We start from the raw sequence: 20,772 nt of genomic DNA, 5'->3' as shown, positions 1-20,772 counted from the left end.
GTAAACCAGGTACTACACAAGGTGCTTCCAAGACATTCTCTCATTTAATCCTTGTCCTAGAACTGAAAAGAAGGTATAATTGTCTGAATTTTATGTTTGAAGAAATTAAAGTCCTTAAAAGTTCAAGAAATTTGCTTCAACTCCAGTTGAGAAATATGAGACTGGAACTCAGGTCTCTGACTGCAGTGCCCATATTCTCCTGACCCCAAGACTCCGGATCTTCCCAGGGTGCACCTCACCCAGCACTGCCCTGAAACCGACCAGCTGCTGGCCGTCTAGAATCCAGGAGGGAATGTAGAGGGTCTCTGCTTTCCATGTCCTTCCCAAACTCACTAGAAGTTTGGAATGCAGAGCACCACATTCCCTAGTATAAGGGCAGCTGAGCAAGGACCCGGATCTGCTGGGGAAACCCAGTTCTGCAGAGCATCCCAATTCCGCCACTGTGCCAGCATCTCCCTGACTCCAGTGAAGGGGCCACTTGCCTCATGTCACCAAGATCTGCTTCAGTTCATGTTCCCTTACCCTGCCCTCCACTCCCTGGTGTGAGGTTCAAACAGCCCTCAAGTGTCTATAAGATCACGCAGTGAGAGGTTGACACTAAAGGAAGCTCTCTTTCAATTTACAAACGGTTTTTTTTAAAGTGATCTTTCAACCTAAGACAAAATCCAGCTTTAAATTTTTGCCACTGTCTCCAGATCCAAAAGTACTGTTTCCTAAGTGTTTGAATAGAACTGCACTTAGTCCACTTTGGAATAGATGTACAGTTTCCATTCTGCTCTTTGGAAGGCCTTCCTGTGTTTATGGCAAGTTGTTTTCAATGTCAGTCACAGGAGCAGAAAAACCCTCTGTGTTCAGCGCACCGTCTGGTGGTGTGTGCAGGTATGTCCTTAAAATACCTGTCGGGAGTAGCGATGAAGAGTGACAGCCAGGGGCTTCCCTGGTGGCTCAGTGGATGAAGATCCACCTGCCAATGCAGGAGACACAGGTTTAATCCCTGGTCCAGGAAGATCCCACATGCCTTGGAGCAACTAAACCCATGTACCACAACTTGTGAACCGGTGCTCAAGGGCCTGTGAGCTGCAACCACTGAGCCTGTGTGCCACAACTACTGAAGCCCATCAACAAGAGAAACCACTGCAATAAAGAAGCCCTTTGCTGTTGTTCAGTCACTCAATCGTGTCAGACTCTCTGCCACCCCATGGACTGCAGCATGCCAGGCTTCCCTGTCCTTCACCATCTCCTAGAGCTTGCTCAAACTCAGGTCCATTGAGTTGGTGATGCTATCCAACTATCTCATCCTCTGTCATCCCCTTCTTCTGCCCTCAATCTTTCCTAGCATCAGGGTCTTTTCCAATGAGTCAGCTCTTCGCATCAGGTGGCCAAAGTATTGGAGTTTCAGCTTCAGTACCAGTCCTTCCAATGAATATTCAGGGTTGATTTCCTTTAAGACTGACTGATTTGATTTCTTTGCAGTCCAAGGGACTCTTTAAGAGTCTTCTCCAATACCACAGTTCAAAACAATTCTTCGGTGCTCAGCTTTATGGTGCAACTCTCACATCCATACATGACTACTGGAAAACCCACAGCTTTGACTGTACAGACCTTTGTTGGCAAAGTGATGTCTCTGCTTTTTAACATGCTATCTAGGTTTGTCATAGCTTTTCTTCCAAGGAGCAAGCGTCTTTTAATTTCATGGCTGCAGTCACTGTCCAAGTGATTTTGGAGTCCAAGAAGGTCTGTCACTGTTTCCACTGTTTCCCCATCTATTTGACCTGAAGTGATGGGATTGGATGCCATGATCTTCGTTTTTTGAATGTTGAGTTTTAAGCCAGCTTTTTCACTCTCCTCTTTTACTTTCATCAAGAGGTTCTTTAGCTCCCCTTTGCTTTCTGCCATAATGGTGGTGTCATCTGCATATCTGAGGTTACTGGTATTTCTCCCGGCAATCTTGATTCCAGCTTGTGCTTTATCCAGCCTGGCATTTTGCATGATGTTCTTTGCATATAAGTTGCACCACAATGAAGAGTAGCCCTGGCTCACCACAAATAGAGAAAGCCCACACGCAGCAATGAAGACCCAGTGCAACCAGAAATAAATATTAATTGAAAAAAATTGAAAACCAGAAAAAAATAAAACTGAAAAACAATTTTTTTGAAGTGACAACCAGAAGAGGTTCCACTCTTGTTTTCTAGGACCCTAAGATTACTCTAAACAAAAAATACCCCCCAAAAAGTCAAAATACTAAGAGCTCGATGCTTGTGTTTTGAATGTCTAACCAGGTTGTGAGTGGGCAGCTATTTTAAATATACACATACTAAGTTTACTTTCTACAGAGACATTTCCAACTCCTACTCCAAGCTCAAGGAAATTAAAACACCACACACTCACTCGTCTCATCCGTATTTTCACCAAAGATAATGAACAGAGTAGACAAATCAAGCTGACAGGTAATTTACCATTAACTGTTTGATTTCATCAGTCTAGCCACAATGCATTATGAACCAGGAAAATTAGACAAGTCAAGAGGCTGATAGTATCAGTGTTTAATGTTTATTTTCCATTACCTGGCAGCACAATTATTCTCAGTAAAATATAATCGTTCTCTAAGAGAAAAACTTTTAGCAGTTTGGCTAATAAAATAGTACTATTACAAGTTCAAGCAGACTCAGCTACTTGGAGAAAGAGTCCGTGTGCCTTTTATTGATGACCGTGGTGACAGCTGGAAAACCATGCAGATTTATCACTCTGTTTAGGTGAAATGAAGGGAAACAGGACATTCTCCACACAAATAACTGCCATACCCACTAAATGAGAGCTGCTTTTCTCTTTCCCTTTTGAATGTCATGCAGAATGTCGTCATTTTTAAACAAGTTGACAGTTCTGTGCAGGTTATCACATCCCAAAGCAAGAAGAGGACAAAGTTGCTAAAAACCTTACATCAATATGTGACATAAATAAATGTCACACTTACTCTGGTGCCCTAAGCCCAGGTATAAACTCATCCAAAATGATGGCAGGTTCCCCCTGCCTATTAGACTTTCCAGAAATTGAGTTTTCAAAAATTGCTGGTTTGAAATGAGCTTCACACACAAACATTCCTGTCATAAGGGGAAATTATTCTTCCCAATGCTGTTTTGAAAAACCAATGGGATGGAATACAACTTTGAAAACAAGTGTAGATTCCTTGCTCTTCAAATGTAAGTCAATGTTCCTAATTTTACCATTTGTGGCCCTTATGACCAGCTACCAAACAAAGTAGCTGAGAATCCAAGAAAAGTTTCAAGATAATGTCTTCTTAGAAGTAGAAAGATAATAATTTCAAGAGCATCAATGCCAAAAGAGGGAAAAGGCAGTTTCTAAGACTTAATAAGGTCCATCCTAGCTATTTACCACAGATATGCTGAGGGCTGATATGAGTAGGGAGGGAGGAATAATAATAATAAAACTGTAGCAAGGGCTTCAGTGTACAGAAAACACAGCACCTGCAGTGTGGGGACGAATGAAACAAGAGGGAGGAACACATGTCATTTCTCATTCACCCTCCACTTGCTAGTTGAGCATCCATTGATTCTTACATGAAACAAATCACTTCATGATTGCTCTTGTCTTTACTCCTTTATTCATTTTTCTCCTGGATTATTGGTCTTTTCCTTCTTACCTTCTAACAGATCTTTAAATATTAGGGAGATTAGCCCTTCAACTATAACAGATTGTGGTAATCATGAAAGAACAGTAAAAGAATATACAGCTAATAGCTATAGTAAGAGAAGTGAAATATTGAAAACTACTAGAGACAAAAGACAAAAGAAGGGGAAGAAACACCATTCCATGTTTATAGCTGTGAAGAATTTTTAGGAACTGAGGACAAGAGATCAAATGTTACTACAAAAGTTGATTACTTCACCAACATGAAAACATTAACAGCTTTGGTATACTTTGTCCTCATTCTCTGTAGCAGTGGCATTAAATTTTCACTCGCAGGGTGTATGTAGTCATTAAGGACCATATACCCTCCTGTTGGCCCTCGCTGAGTCTTATTTCTACGAGCAGTTAAATGTTTAATACACAACAACTAGTCCTTATGCTGATGTTTCCGAGACATTTTGGTAGCCTGAAACTGTAATCTAAACTTCTGTAATCGGTCCTAAACGATGGGATCATGAAAAGGGTCTTGAATTCTTAAATGCAGATGACAATGTACGCCTTTTCTACTTCAAAATTGGATAGAAAAATCCCTTGACTGATTCTTTCCTTGAGAATCTTAAATACATTGCTTCTATTTGCATCTGGTATAATGTGTTACTGTTGAAAATTCTGATAATCTAATAATTTCCTTTACAAGTCACGCGTCATTTCAAATAGATGTCCCAAAGGTTTGCTTTTCCTTACAGTCCAGTAATTCCATTAGAATGTCTTATTGATGGTTATCTTAGATTATTAGTTATACTGATATTAGTTTTATGTTAGCTATATTAATATGTTATTTGGTATGCTCTTTTATAACTTAAGGTAAGTACTCCTGAAATATTTTTAATGTCTTTTACTTGCCCTTGGTTTCCGTATGAACTCCTATTGATTCTGTATTTGACCTTTTTATCTATCTCCATTGTCACTTTAAAAAAATTTTTCACATCTTTTAAGGCATTATGTTTTATTTATCTGCACTTATGTTTCTATTTACAGTTCTGAAACATTTTAAATTCTGTCCTGAGTTCTGTCATGTTAGTTTCTGTAATTCTGATTTGATGTTTACTTTCATGTCTTATACTATTCCTTAAAAACCTTGAGTTCATTTTGAAATAAAAGATTAGTTTTCTTTATGGGCATGTGTTTCTGGAATGCTTCCATTTGCATAGGGATGCTACTATACTTTTTTCCTCACAATTTCATATGAGATTTGGCTTTGATGCTATTATTTTGCTCATTTTAAGGTCAAAGTAATCTTTCTGAACTTTTGGACTAGGGATTCAAGAAAGGTTCATTACCTTATCAGATTCATTCTGGTGTTGTTTCTGAATTGTGTTAAACATTAGGGAAGAGCAGGGGAGGGGGCTGTGTGCTGAATTTTGGAGGGGGGCTAGGCTCCTTCAACCAGCAGCTGGGTGAGGAGCAAAAAGCTCAGCAAACTATCTGAATTCAGTAATCTACACCAACCAACATACAGCCCAATGTTACCTGCAATTCAACACCAGCAGCTGCTGAGCTCAGGCTGGTCCTGTCTCCCTCCTCCACAGTCAAGCTCACAGAGGCTGAGTCAAAGAGGAAAAAGCTGCAGACCCCGTCCACCAACCCATGTTCTGGAAAGTGCTGAGCCAGTATCTCACCTTTGACCCTAGGTAATAAAGTTATTCACTAAAGAAAAAAAAAAAAAACATGGCAGTTTGATTCCTGGGACTTCTTGGCTCCGTCTCTCCTGCCCACCCTGACCTAGACAATCTTCTTGATCCACTGTCCCTATCCTGCCCAATCTTGATTCCACCCCCAGCAACCCTTCTTCAGTGAGAGGCCTTGCCCTGGAAGGGACCTCTGACAGGTTAGTTTTGAGAATTCCTAGCGGAGAGTGACTCAGCCCCTCCAGTCCTGGTGGTTACACTGCGGTTCTCGGGTCTGTCAGATGCTACCCTATGGTCTTTCCTGCTCCTCTCACAGACATCGTATCCTTGCAAATCTTGGAGCGGGTGGAGCTTTATCCAGTCGCTTGTCTTTTGGGGTTTTGAGGGTATGTTACCTAGTTTTGCTGTCATTATGTTGTTGTTTTAATGTGAGAACTGAAAAACTATGCTGTAACCAGCATCTTCCCAGAATCCTTTCTATGTGTCTTCACACAGGAGGTATGATGTGGATTACTTATGTGACTGCTAACGTTGTTAAATCCACGATTTTCCTGAAACGTCAGCTAATGTTCCACTCCACATTTTACTGCTTCCCACCATGATGATCCATCTGCTGTTTAAACCCAGGCCTCATCCACTGAAACGATGCTTCATCAAAGCCATCAATATTTCCTGTATTTATCTGACAAACTTGCCTAACTTCAACTCAAGTACTCAAATTATATATGTCATTCTCAACTCAAGCTACCCGATCACAAAGCAATAAATCTCAGCTCAATCTCAGCAAGCTAGCCCAACCAAAACACTAGCAGCTGACCGGAAGGCGTATTCATAATTTATAATAAAACTACTGAGGCTGACCATCTCAGTTCACCTACTCAGTAAGGGTTTTACGTCAGAACTAAACATACACCAGTTGTCGTAATACCAATATCAAAAACATAAACACAAAAGCAGGGACTCTTGTTTCATTCACCATCATATCCCCAACGGTTAAAGCTCCGTGTTAACAAAACATATTCATATTTATTAAACAAAGTCAATGAATTTGTTAAATGAATAAATGGGATCTTAGAAGACTGTTTATATTAAAGTGTCTTCCCAACCTCCTATGCAGTGGGAGATGTTTCAGAGCTGCCTGTTATCTGAAAAAATGATTTCATATCATCTGACGCTGGCTTTGTGGAACTACTGATGCCAACTGAATATGCTCCAGCTGCTTCCAAGAGTGGTTAGACGGGTAAGAAGGTTCAGCTGTTGGTACTGGCCATGCTCAGAATCAATTTGGCTAACATAACAGGTCAGGAGGCAGAGCCATAATCAGAGGGTGTCATAAGGTGCAGCCAGGTGTCAGGAATGACACATCTGATCTGGTTTCCAACATAAGTGTTGAATTCAGGGAAACTCATAGAACTAAAAATATTGGTACCCCCCCTCTATAGAGGGGGGACCACACAGTTGTGCTGGCTTCCACAGAGGCCCTTGATTCCTCTTCAAGTCTACCCGCTCCAGGAAATCTGGATGCCATGGACACAAGAGCCTCAGGAAGCCCCAATACGGACTGTGTGAGCAGCCAATCATCTGACAGTCCAAGGCAAACAGCAACTGCTGAGACAGGCCGCGTGCATTGTCACCAGAATGCACATAACACATAAAAAAGAAGTTTCAATATGTCTCATAAATAAAAATGAACTTAGCTTGAAAACAGATGCCCCCAACAGGTAGACAAGCTGTTTCATCATCAAACAATATGTGAACATGCCAGAATATGCTTTACTTAAATGCATCACAAAGTTTAAATAGAAATAACGTAACTAATAAAGATGCTTCTTCCCTTAGGCTCATCCTTCTGAGTGACTGCCCAGCCCTCCGGCTGTAGGATTGCACACACATTCTGGGCCTCCATAACCTAAGACTGTGAATGTGAGGTCCCAGTAGGTCTGTCCTGCTTGATCCATCGATGAGACTCAGTTTTACTTAAGTGTTAAGATACCCATTTCTCTTGACCAAATATATAAACAATCTCTCAATGTCCAGGAGGCCCTGAGTACCAGGCTGAGTCCCCACTAGTCATGACCCTGACCTGACAGCTGTTCTAACTTCTACTTACGCACAGGCCTTGTTGATAGTTTCCACAGCGTCACATCTCATTCTGATGTCAGTACAGATTTCATCAACATCACAGGGTTCACAACAACTTGCAGGTTTCACTGCTACTTCCACTGTGAGCCACAACAATTAGAACTACCTAGGGAATTCCCTGGTCCAGAGGTTGAGATCCATACTTTCACTGCATGGAGCATGGATTTGATCCCTGGCTAGGGAACTAAGATTCCATATGCCTCAATTAAAAGTTCCCGCATCCAGCAACTAAGACCCCCGCAGAGCCAAATTAATAAATTTTTTTAAATATTAAAAGCAAAAACAAGCAAGCAAACAAAACAAGAAAAAACTACCTAGAAGATCTGGCTCCCAGTTAAAATCTTTACCAAGGGCTATTCTTCTGAAAACACTGGGAGAGGAAGTAAAATGAAGGGAAGGGCGGGTTGACGAGAAAAATTAAGAAACCAAACTTTTCTGGATTCATATTGTGGTGGTGCATTAAACAGTTACCTTGTTCTCGACGTGCTCTGTTTATGAGTATCATGAAAGTGCTTTTTGCATTTTGTTTTTTTTTTCCTGCAGAAGGGAAGCAATGAAGGAAATGAAAGAGTTCATTTAAGTGCCACAGTCACACAAGGCTAATCTGTAAAAGCTCAATCCAGCTGAATACACTTACAGCCACCCCTGGTCCACAAAATTTCAGTTGAGAAGCCTAATTGAGATTCTTCAGGAGAACTCCCTGCCTTCCGTAGCTACAGAAGGTCTTATTAGCATTCTGGACGTCCCGTTCTCTGCCAAGGCCTAGGGCTGACTTTGCAGTGCCTGGGCTCTGGGCTTGTGAATTTTCAACAGATTCTAATCACCATCATTGTAAGGCTGCTGATCTTGTTTTGCAGCCCCTTTGCCTTCTTCTTTTCGGTTTCAAACTGAAGTTGCAGGTAACATGATTGTATTAGTTATACTGGAATACCGTTTAAAAACAGAAACAGAAACAATGCTCCACTCAGGGACTGTAACAAACACGCTGAACTCACTAATTAAAACACCTCGGTCGCAAACTAGGCATGCTTTCTATAAAAGAGGATCGTTAGTGCAGACGGCTAGAGTTGAGAGACCAGGAAACTTAATAAAATCCTGTTTTCTACCCATTTTCAACTCTATATGGATGCAATATTGGAGTAGTTGACTTTTATAAGACCAATGAGAGGATGATACCCATCTGACTACTCTTATTTCTTTTTCACTAAAGAGACATGTTGTAGGTTCCTCTATGTATTTCTTCTAAATGCTTAAAGATGTTGGAGAAATCAGTGTCGTGAAAAACGGCATGTGTAAACATTTAATCAGAAGCCTCTCCCATGAACTGAGAAAAAAATCTCGGGGCACAATTATGGAATAATCTTTTTTTCCTCTCATTGCTATCTTAATATTTAATATTACAGGTTTACAAAGAACCTTGGGATAAAATTAAAACAGTACAAAGGTCTCCAGGTATCTACCATTATTATTATCGATGAGTTTTCATTTGTATGTAAGCAGTGACGCATTCGGGCTTCCCTGGTGGCTCAATGGCAAAGAATCCACCCCCCAATGCACGACACACAGGTTTGATCCCTGGGTCAGGAAGATCCCAGGAGAAGAAAATGGCAACCCACTCCAGTATTCTTGCCGGGAAATCCCATGAACAGAGGAGCCTGGCGTGATGCAGTCCACTGGGTGCCAAAACGCTGGACAGGACTTAGCAACTGAACGACACACATACACATACATGTGTGTATGCATACATAACACAACTGTCTATGCCCAAAGTTTGGCTGAATTATTCCATTTGTGCTTTTCACATAAGAGAAAAAAAATCTATAGGTTTGCCTCTACCTAAAAGGTAACAATGCTTTTTTTCTTAACTAACTTTTTCTAAAGTAAAAGGCAAAATTTCTTACGGCAGTATTTGGCAAAACTAATACAATTATGTAAAGTTTAAAAATAAAATAAAGTTTAAAAAATAAAATAAAAAAATAAATCGTATTTTCTTGTATTGAAATAGAACATACTTGAATATACTTTTTTCTTTCCATTTCCAACTTTTTTTTTTAAATGACACTCTGAAGGAAAGTCTATTAGTAAATGAAATTTCACTGACAATTTATTTCAGCTTTTAATATATTTTCTACTAAAAATCAAGCTATCAAGACAGGAAAAATTACTGGTTTTGTTATGACAAAACAAGTGAGAATTTTTAATTCACAGAGGATGAAAACACAAGACATTGATCTCATTGTACATACAATATTACAATAAGCTGATTAGCCATGGACTATTAAAACATTTAAGACTTCACATACACACGTGTACTTTGAAACAAGAAACACAGGACAATTTTATTCTTTGATATGCTGTAACTACCAAGAGAAAGAACATCACTGATTTGCATCTAATTGTTTTCCTGGCATACAATCACTACACAGGCCAGGCCTAGGGCATACTGTATACGGTTATGGACATCTTTAGGCAAATATAAACATTCTTATCTGGGGGATTTTTCTCCCTGCCCAAGACAATCTGCTTTCCCACTGCTGTCAAATAGCTTAGTTTGTTATCAATTTAATAAGATCACAACCACAAACAATACTTTTACCACAAAACTCAGGCGAGGGGTTTTAGACAGGTCATACAAAAAATATTTGTTCCCAAGAAAACGAATCTGTAAATTGTAAATGTGATCCTAAGAAAAAGAGTCTTGGTTACAAATCATTCACTTTCAAATACTGATGAAGAAACAGAGGGCAGGGGCGGGGCGGGTGGAGAGGGCACTAGTGTGGTGGGGAGCAGGAAAGGCGTGAAATGAGGGAGACGTATTTGCCACAGGAAATACCGGATTCACTGGATTTTTTTTAAAATGAGGTATTATAAAAAGTGTGCCAGTAAATGCAAAAGCAAAACAAAATTAAAAACCAAAATGCACATTTCCAATGGAAAAAATCTCTAAACCTCTTATAGTTTTCTTTATTCGGATTAGACATTTCATTTACAGCAGTTAATCTAGAAAAATACATTTTAAAAAAATCTTCAGCAGACCATGCTCTCTGTAACAAAACCTTCCAAACCCTGTTTTATTATACAAACCGATCTACATTAGTAATGTAAAAAGAAATTCTCAGATTTAGCAATGTCATTTTCGATCTGACCTCTATCTAATTTACATATGGGTTTCCACTATTCATACTGCAGAGTTAGAATTCTGTAATAAATTTTTTTCTAATGTATTCTGTACATATTAAATAATCTAAAAGGTTCCTCTTGTAGTGCATTTACCATTTAGCAAGTCTATTCAGCATTTTTCCAGTACCATTTGCATTACAGTGATTTGCTGTAAATGTAATTAAAATCTAAAAGTGCACACAGTTAACTTCCTCAAATAACGGCCTGTTTCTGGAGGAAACCTAATATTCACAGAGAAGAATGATCAGTATCGTGATTAGAAACAAGGGGTTAGAATGCACTCTGAGACTATACAACACAATTATATACATGAGCTAAAGGACAGTCTTCAGCCTGAACTTACATCAAAGAAAGTTGGCTTCTCCACAGGGTCATACCAAGCACTCAATATGGCACTAGAGAGAATTAGGATTGTTAGCTACAAGTCAGTGTAGTATAGACAGCCCCAAAAATACCCTGAACTGGCTTATGCTAAATTCAACTCTAGTATATCACAGTGTTTTAAGTACTATTAGTGTGCTGCTGTGTTACACAGTGAAGACAGCCAGCCTTCATCAAGGGATGCTGTCTGGGTTGTAATGAGTCCTAGCACTCAGACTGCCACTGCATGCAGAAACCCTGGAAAGAAATACACAGGTTTCGAAACAGACGTACTTCACTTTGTTTTAAATGCCCAGGAGCGTTTTCAAAATAACTGATTGTAAGCTTGTTCTATCAAGTAATGAACCTATCAAATCATGAGAAGAAATTCTACGTTTTCCAGTTTAAGGAGAAAAAAATGTATTCTTACCAAATTATCCAGTGTATATGACTGGTTAGAATCGCAAGTTTTGATTTTTTTTTTTTAACTGAAATTCAGAGTGTGAAATGCAAACATTTAGGATAAAAGTAATTCAAAGGTACACACAGGTTTATCAACTTGCAACAAAGCAGCAAATATGAGGGCCTAACACACATCTGGACTCTTCCGTTCCCTTCTGATCCCTCAGAAAAGTGCAAAATCAAAGAGTCACTGCTTGGTCCAAACATAAGATACGTCAGGTACAAGGATCTGGAATCTGATGAAATCCAGCTTCTATTCCACAGGTTGTCTTCAGTAAGTGTCAGCGTCCAAAGATGGAATTTATCTCGAGAAGAATTAATTCTACGATCTGATTCTGGTAGACAGTATGGACCGCTATGTTACCAGTCTCCTTCTCTGGCTTGAGCAGAGTGGGACCAAAAACAATCGCTATGCTCTGATAGGTCATTCGGTTTTTTTCTCCATTTTCTATAACTCTAAGAGGAAAATAAAATTGTTAAAAGAGAAAATTTAAAAATTGGGGAAATTCTTCAGTGTTATAAACAGTTTGCATTCAGCAAAGAGAAATAATGCTCGTTTCCCTAAGGTACATATAAACTATTTAACCAAACAGAATTCACTCTGAATAATATGGAAAATTTTCTTTTGGATAAACTTAGGTGACAGGTATAATTGAACACCTGCTATAATTCAGATAACAATGATTCCCCCACTGAAGTGACAGGGAAATCTCATTAGAGCACAGAGAATAAACTTTGAAATTTACTCATTTTTGCTATTAAAAAAAAAAAAATCTCATGCTGTGATCACTTATTTTAGAAAACTGGTCTTCTTCCTATCCGAAGTTTTAAAGTAACTATATGGTAATTTAGACCTAATTACCCCGACTTTAAGGTAACTGAATATTCCTCTCTTAATAACCAATCTCATCTCCATAATAATTAACTTAAGCAACTATGTCTGAACACTTACTACATGCTAGACATTATATATTAATAAAAGTTTCACATATAAAATTAACTTTAATGTATTCTTTATACCAAACCATGTTACCTACAAGGAACTGGGGCTCAGAGACGTTATCTTTCTTATGTTACAAAGACAGCAGAGCAGCACAGCTGGGCTCTGAACCTGGGTCTGGTCACCTGGCCCCCGGGGTCCCACACCACATAGCATGTCTGTGCACTTCTCTGACCTTCTTTTTCCCCAATTACTCCTTCTCTGCCGCCGTGAAACTCTTACCTTTTGAGATGTCTGAACAGAATCTGCATTGTGTCCTGATTTGGCTTTGGCAACTGTTTGATCAGGTCCTTCACAGCAGAGACACGCTGTCGTGGCTCTTGTTCTGAAAAAAAAAAAAAAAAAAAAGAGTGGAGAGTCTGCATGAAACTGAAAGCCGTGACAGGGTGTTTTGGAACCTGGTATTTGGTGATACGCAGTGACACCTGGTGGTCACATTTAAAAATTCTGAGTGAAGCGATTCTTTGAAAAAAACTTGTTTCAAGTAAGATCAAAAGGAATTGCAGTAGCTTGATCTGTATGTACAGAGGGTTTTCAACATCTGGGGGGAAACTGAGTGCAACTACATACTTACTAATTGCATTAACAAAATCATTAAAATGATTAAATGTAAAGAGAGGTTCCGGTAATTCTCGAAAAAACATTTTGAGGGCTCCAGTGATGACATGAATATCTTCCCATTTACTATCCTTCAAGTCCAATTTCTCATCTGCAAAACAGAAGGAATAGGAAATTCTTGGAAATTATTTTAAACCAAATCTAACAGTATGAGTGATTCTTCTGTATGTAACAACAGGGAATATGACCTCACCGTGATTGACTGCAAATCTCAGCTTCTGGATCACTGCTAGGTTGCCACTAACTCTGTAAATCCCATCAACATCCAGTCCTAAGAGACAAATGACAATAATTCAAGACTGAAGTTCTTGTTGGTCTCATCTACAGATGCTTTCATGTCTTAGAATTCTTATTTATTAACATTTAGCCTAAAATAAAATTTCTCTTTTCCTCTCAATGGCTTTTTATAGCTACTTGGCAGGGAAAGAGGAGTGGAGATTCACTCTGAACTGTTTGGTAAACAGCAACAAATCTACTTTATCATGCAGACTGTGGATCCTCTCACAGAAATCATCTCAACCTTGAAATACTAACAATTTATGATAAACTTCAACAAACACTTGAGGATAAATCAAACAGTAAAGAAAGCTGGTAGATAAAATCAGCCTACCCATTTCTTCATATATCATTTGATAGTGTAAATGTACGCATTAAGGCACCCTCTAAAAAATGTCAAATTACTGCTGTTGTTCAGTTGCTAAGTCGAGTCCAACTCTGTGACCCCATGGACTGCAACACACCAGCCTTCCCTGTCCTTCACTGTCTCCCAGAATTTGCCCAAATTCATGTCCATTGAGTTGGTGATGCTATCTAACCACCTCATCTTCTGCTGCCTTCCTCTTCTACTACTGCCCTCAACCTCTCCCACTACTGCCCTCAACCTCTCCCAGCAATTACGGTCTTTTCCAACAAGTAGCTCTTCGCATCAGGTGGCCAAAGTATTGGAGCTTCAACATTAGTCCTTCCAACGAATATTTAGGGTTGATTTCCTTTAGACTGGTTTGATCTCCTTGCAGCCCAAGGGACTCTAAAGAGTCAGTGTTTATAATAAACTTAATATAAAGTGAAAGTGTTACTCGCTCAGTCATGTCCTACTGTTTGTGAACCCCATAGATTGTAACCCACGAGGCTCTTCTGTTCATGGAATTCTCCAGGCAAGAATACTGGAGTGGCTAGCCATTCCCTTCTCCAGGGGATCTTCCTGACCCAGGAATCAAACCTGGGTCTCCTGCATTGCTGGCAGATTCTTTACCATCTGAGCCACCAGAGAAGCCCAATAGACTTAATACAAGCCAGCAACTAAAATGATGGTTCTAAAAGAAGAACTGATAATTTGAGATAGCTATTAATTTCTTTTATTTATTATGTAGAATAGAATCATTTGAAACTCACACAATGAAATCCCCCAAAGTTCAAATATTCAATAAATGATGATGCACATATTAACATTATCTAATGTGCTTATTATTCATTTAACTTCCAGTAAAGGCAAGGACCATGGCTGCTCTATTGTAGGGCTGATAAAGATCAGACAAGAGATCCGTAAGCAGCAGTAATTACATTTTATGCAAACATTTTCATTACACAAGAATTTTTTAATGACATACTGATGTAAGTTAATGTGACTGCAGTCAAGATACTGTTATTTTAAAAGCTAGTATAAATAACACTAATAAATAACATGCTAAAATTAACCAAAACAGAAATTAATTTAAGTCTTCTTTTACAAGAAATGATATAAAGAGGATTTGTCTATTTGGACACTTTATAGTTGACTTAGCAGTTTTGGAAGGTCATCTCATTTTTATTATAAACAGAAGAAACTTTCTCTTGGTAAGTAAACACCATCTCCAATACTGTCCAATCATTTCTTAAACACAGTTTCACAATCACCACTTTCATTTTAAGCAAATATCAACTCCAAATGGCTTCAAGGAATACCATATCCTTAATCAACCCTAAGTACTGAACATTCAACAGATGACTGCAAAGCTCTTAATTTGAAACAGTACAAAAGAGTAAGTTTTTCTTTTTTTTGCAAAACATGCTTTTCTTGACAATTTACAACTAAAAAGAACTTCTGGTTCCAACACTCAAAATCAAAAATCCTAGGGGTTTGAATGGCAAAACAGTGGGCTGGTGTGCTTAACATTTAAAAAAAAATTTTTTTTTTCCTTACCATATTGCTCGACATGTTCAATGCATAATTTCACAAATTTTGGCACTGTGCTATTCTCTCTCTGACACAGATTAGAAAGATTGGCTCCAAATACCTGATCTGGAAGAGATTTTAAGAAATAACAGTTCACAAAGTGGCTAAACCACTGGGAGCTCAACAGGAGGCATCCTTGCAAAGGTGCACTTCACCACGACACATGCCCTTCTGATCTGTACTCTGTTGACTGCTTCCAACTGTATTTCACCACATGGTTTTCCTTCTTCATGAAGCTCCAGAACACCTTCCCTCACTCCTGCCTGGCTCCTCTGCTCATTTTTGGTGGCCACACCTCGCGGCTTTCAGGATCTTAGTTCCCTGACCAAGGACTGAACCTGCACTTGGCAATTGAAAGCACAAAGTCCTAAGAACTGGACCATCAGGGAAGTCCCTGACTCCCTTCTTACTTTCTCATCCCGTGCAGAGGACAGGATCAATCTCCCCACCCCAGATGGAGCTTCTCATCACTCCTAGTCTCAGCTAGTATGTCACCTCCTTAGACGAACCTTCTTTGGGACTTTGCTTGTGATCCAGTGGCTAAGACTCCATGCTTCCAACGCAGGGGGCCCAGGTTCAATCCCTGGCTGGGGAACTAGATCCCACATCCTGCAACTAAGACTTTCCATGCTGCAGCTAAGAGTTCACATGTTGCAACTGAAGATCCCGTGTGCCACAACAAAGTCCCAGAGCAGCCAAATAAATAAATACTGGGGGAAAAAAAAACCCCTCTGACTATGCTACCTAAGGTAACCCAACTCTAGTCACTCTATTTTATCACTGTGTTCAATTCTTCGTGGAACTCATCACTATTTTAAGTTACCTTGTCTGTATCTCATCTTTATAGACGTTTCTTTTTTTCCCCAGCAAATGCTTTGCTTATTTTAAACATGTTCATTGGACTGTAGTTGATTTACAAGGTTGTGTTAATTTCAGGTGTACAGCAAAATGATGCAGTTACACATACATATATTGACTCTTTTTTAGATTCTTTTCCCCTATAGGCCACTACAGAGCACTGGGTGGAGTTCCCCGTGCTATACAGTAGGTTCTCTTTAGTTACCCATTTTACACATAGTAGTGTTTACTGAAACTTATTTCTATATTTTAGTTTACATGCTTTGCAAACAGATGTCCCAACAATAGTCTCTGTTAGAATCTTGACAAAAGACAGGCATAATATATATATTATGCTACCTTTTATTATATTTTTTACTGATGAACAAATGTCTTTTGAGTTATGTATTAGAAAATTCTACCTTTGAAATTAAACACACTTTTAAGAATTAAAGGTATACACAGCCCATGTAATTTTAAAGAATATTAAAAGATCTTATTAGTGAATTGTGACCCTTACACTTGAAAAAAATATAAAAATTAGTTAGGAAAAAGCACTTTATACTAATTTTGTAATTACCTTAAATGAGAATTGAAGGCAAACAATCAAGAATAAAATTGTTCATTATCTTTCTTCTTTTTTTTCTACTGTTAGTGACTATTCAATATTTCTTCTGATCTGTGTATCTCAAAACTAAAAATCTTAATTGTCTTCTGAAAGTTTGCCACCCAACCCACCACATCTGTGTAGTTCCTCTGGTGCAGGGTTTCTAAAAACTGAATTTGGTATTTACGTCTGTTCAATGCTTTAAACTCACATGCATTTAAAAATCAATTTTAATTACTCAAATGTATTGCAATCACTGAACTGATAATGAATAAGGAATGAAAACATTTTTACTGTTTCGAAATTACTCAGCTATAAATGTAAAACGTCTTATTTCTGATTCTGGCCAAAGTTCATTGCTATAAACATCACTTCTACCTACCTTTAATATAACCTTTTTCACGAACAGCTTGCAAAGTGGGGCGTCGTGTAAGAAACTTCTTCAAGTTTTTCTTGGTTTTTTTCTGTTCTGAAGAATCTATGCTAGATACTTTTGCGGCTTAAGACAGATAGATATTAAGCATTTCATAAGATAAACGCTTTTTTGATAAAAAATTTTCCACCTAGCATTCAAAGTATATTAATCTCATATATAAAAATCACAGTAAATCAATTATTCTAACTTTAATATGGTTTAAAGAGTAACTCTTGAAGAATTAAATTAACACAGACCCAATTTCAAAGTAATACACCACACAAAACATTCCATTTCTATCATTTATTAAATAATGAGTATATATTAGAGTGGAAAACACTGGCCACAAACAGTGCCTTCTTTGGTACGTGTGCCAAGACATTTGTAAGTTATACTAAGTCGCTTCAGTCGTGTCCGACTCTGTGCAACCCCATAGATGGAAGACCACCAGATTCCTGCCCCGTCCCTGGGATTCTCCAGGCAATAACACTGGAATGGGTTGCCATTTCCTTTTCCATTCTAATATATACTCATTATTTAATAAATGATGCTATGTATAGTCTTAGACTATCCCCCAGTTTTAGAGCATAAAATGAAGAGCAAAAAGTAAAGAAACCATCCTATAAAACATAAACAAAACCTCCACCCTTCCTGATCCTTACTCAACTGGGAGCTGGGGGTTGTGTATGTATACATATATATTAAGATGTACTCATATGTACACACATATATGTATATACATATCCATCACCATTATTTGTGCCTCAAGCTGAACTCAGACTCATCATAAGTATCCCTACCCTGAGCTAAGGATGGGATCACCTGGAAAATGTTCTACATTTCTTGTAGTCCTGATTTCTTTTTTGATTACCATAACACAAATTTGAAAAGTAAACTTCTTGAAAATAACTATATGTGAAGAAAGTTGAGAGCACAAACAATATGTGAGGAAAGGATTAAAAGAATACAATTTTCATGTGTTTACACTGTTATATGGTGACAGTGTCAGTAATAGGCCTGAACAATTAGAATGTAAAAGAACAAAAGAACTGATTTTTCTACTCCTTCAGTTACTGTGAAGACCAAAAGTTCCGAGTTAAATGTGGATCTGTTCAAATAGATTTAACAAAGTTCAGAGTCATGGCTAATGGCCTGTTTAAACTATGTAATTTACAAGAGGCCTGCTTTAGAAAATGCAATCCCTGAAACTGCTGGCTCACTCTGGTCCTGTATGTATAATGTCGTCTGGAGGTTAAATTCATGCACCTACCTGCATAGACATCCATGAGTCAGAGGCGGCTGCCTGGTGTTCAGTTTGGAACTACAGTACATATCCCCTAACTTTTGACTTCTTAATGTGTAAGGATCTTAAACAGTAATTACATATTTTTCAGTTCATAAAATTCAGCTTCCTAGAGACCTCAACATAAGTGCATTCTGTTGTGTACATTTTTTTTTTCTCTTGAAAAGGTAATGCAATATATGCTGCCATTGGGGTGCATATGATTAGGGTGAAAAATTACAGTGAGTAAACGAAGATAGAGAACACGGAAACACTGAGGCTGCTACTACTGAACCTTACACTCTTGTAACAGTGGTGACTCCACTCAGCATTTACACTCTGAAGAGCTAAGAGAATAATGAGCTTACTCAAACCACTAGCAAAACTGGGAAAGAAAAACTTACAACGCAATTTCTTCGGCTCCTTCTGGTCCTTTTCTTTATCGTGCTTTTCTATTCCTGGTGAATCTGGTATCTCCTCTTCAATTGCTTCATCGGGTTCTACTGTCTGTTAGGTAGAGATTTTCCAAACACATATTACTTTTACGATTACTTTAGATGCAATTCTCAGAATGATCAGTGATCAACTCTTCCACATGACTTTAAGGAACGATTTAGTATACAGAATCCATGATTTAGATATTTTATAAATATTATAAAAAATACTTTTTCTCCCCCATTGATGGCATTAATTCTGAATTTCAATAAAGAAAAAAATTACTGATAATTCACAAGAATAATGGGTTTGTACTAATAGTGACACTATCTTGCCTCAAGTGACAGTAATAATCGTTTGATCAAGTGGCAGTGATAACTGTTAGAAGGTCAGGATGTACCTGCAGTGACAGATCAGGATGAGGCTACACTGTTGGTAACAGGACAGACAAAGCTTACCTGCAATGGCACCGTAAGCGTTTCACAGCAACAGTCTTTTAAAGCTGCACTTTGTGTCAACAGTTCATCCTTACTCCCAGACCCTAGAACTCATTTAAGCCTAACTAAGTTTACTTCTACAAGTTAGAAAGCAGACTGAATTCTCAAAACTGAAAACACTGCTCTGCCTTTCATTCTGAGATCCTTATTCCACCAAGAATCCATTTCTGTGCACAGTGTAAGGAAAAGCTCCGGCTTCTCCTTGGGCCTCCAGCTGACCAGCACGCACCCTGTCCCGGCACACTGAAAGGTATGTGGGTCTGTCTCCAGCTTCTTTATTCTGTTCCACGGGTCTGTGTACCTCTCCCATTATGGATAGGTAGCTTTATCAGGGCCTGACATATGAAACTGCAAGTCTTCTGCAAGGGTGTCTATCCTTAGTCCTTTGCATTTCTAAATGAATTTTAGAAAGAGCTTGTCAAGTTCTATCAGAAAACCCACTGGGATTCTGAAGGAGATCCAAATACCTCAAACCTAAAAATTTATAAATCATTTGGAAGAATATTATATCTTTATATAACTGAATCTTTTAATCCATGAACACAATATACTTCTCATTTAATTAAGATTTGGCAATGTCTCTCAATAAAGTTTTGTATTTTTCCCTGAAGAAGTTTTGCCCATCTCTTGCTTTCAGTATCTTTTGCTACTCTGCAAACAGTATACATTTAAAATTTTTATAATCAATAATATAGTCTTCCCTTTTCAGTTGGCTTATTTCCTGAACCTGGAGGCCTTAATTAAAAAAAAAAACCACTTTCTCCACAAGGCCTCCCTTGATCCCTCCACTAGTGTTAGCCTCTACATAATCGGAGTCTTTATACGTTCGTTATATTAACTGTTCGGCTGTCTGTCTTCAGTAGTCTTCTGCCTTTGACTGTAAGCTCTACGCGTCTGGCTGCATGCTGCTACATCCCAGTGCATAAGACACTCACGCGTTTGGTAAATGAACAGCAATATCCTTGCTTTCAAAGGATAGTGAATGGATTACTGTGACTAGAGCAGAAAGCCCATTCTGGGTAGAGGAAAAGGTACATCTGGATAGACAGACTGCGCTCAGGCTGTTGAACTTTAATACGAATCATCAGGTTTCTGAGCAGGAGGGGATTATAAAAGTGACTTAGGAAGTTTATACTGTAGTGGCACTAAGAATGGATTGGTGTGGGATGGTGTAAGGTGAAATTAACGAAAACTGTTCAGGGCTTACTCTTAGTATAAAAATTTTAAAGACCTGTCCATGGTTTCAGAAATAAATGAAAAAGGACAAGGTTCAGAAATTTCATACAGTATTACAGACTGCAAAGGAATAATTCACATCTAGACTGGTGAATAATTTACTAGAAGAGTAAAAGTTGGAGGTGAAAGAGTTAAAAAAAAAAATTCAGATTTAAT

The 20,772-nt window shown here is 38.5% G+C and overlaps 1 protein-coding gene across 13 annotated transcripts in view; it reads right to left on the bottom strand.

Annotated features, from left to right (window-relative positions):
* Window positions 1-9,561: 9,561 nt before the first annotated feature.
* ARHGAP12 (Rho GTPase activating protein 12) overlaps window positions 9,562-20,772 on the bottom strand; it is a 118,212-nt gene continuing 107,001 nt past the window's right edge. For 12 of the 13 annotated variants that reach the window (XM_070800909.1, XM_019973137.2, XM_070800914.1 and 9 more), the window contains 7 exons: window positions 18,853-18,955; window positions 17,134-17,250; window positions 15,275-15,373; window positions 13,289-13,366; window positions 13,052-13,186; window positions 12,700-12,802; window positions 9,562-11,933 (listed from right to left, as the gene is read on the bottom strand). In XM_070800909.1, coding sequence (XP_070657010.1) covers window positions 11,759-11,933; window positions 12,700-12,802; window positions 13,052-13,186; window positions 13,289-13,366; window positions 15,275-15,373; window positions 17,134-17,250; window positions 18,853-18,955 — 810 coding nt within the window. In that variant the 3' untranslated portion in view covers window positions 9,562-11,758. The remainder of the gene's footprint in view (window positions 11,934-12,699; window positions 12,803-13,051; window positions 13,187-13,288; window positions 13,367-15,274; window positions 15,374-17,133; window positions 17,251-18,852; window positions 18,956-20,772) is intronic. The other variant, XM_070800916.1, reaches the window with a different exon arrangement.

Source organism: Bos indicus, chromosome 13, assembly GCF_029378745.1.
Source record: "Bos indicus isolate NIAB-ARS_2022 breed Sahiwal x Tharparkar chromosome 13, NIAB-ARS_B.indTharparkar_mat_pri_1.0, whole genome shotgun sequence".
In the NCBI taxonomy this organism is placed as follows: Eukaryota; Metazoa; Chordata; class Mammalia; order Artiodactyla; family Bovidae; genus Bos; species Bos indicus.
The sequence above is the reverse complement of the archived record's forward strand: the minus strand, read 5'-3'. Positions and strand labels throughout refer to the sequence as shown.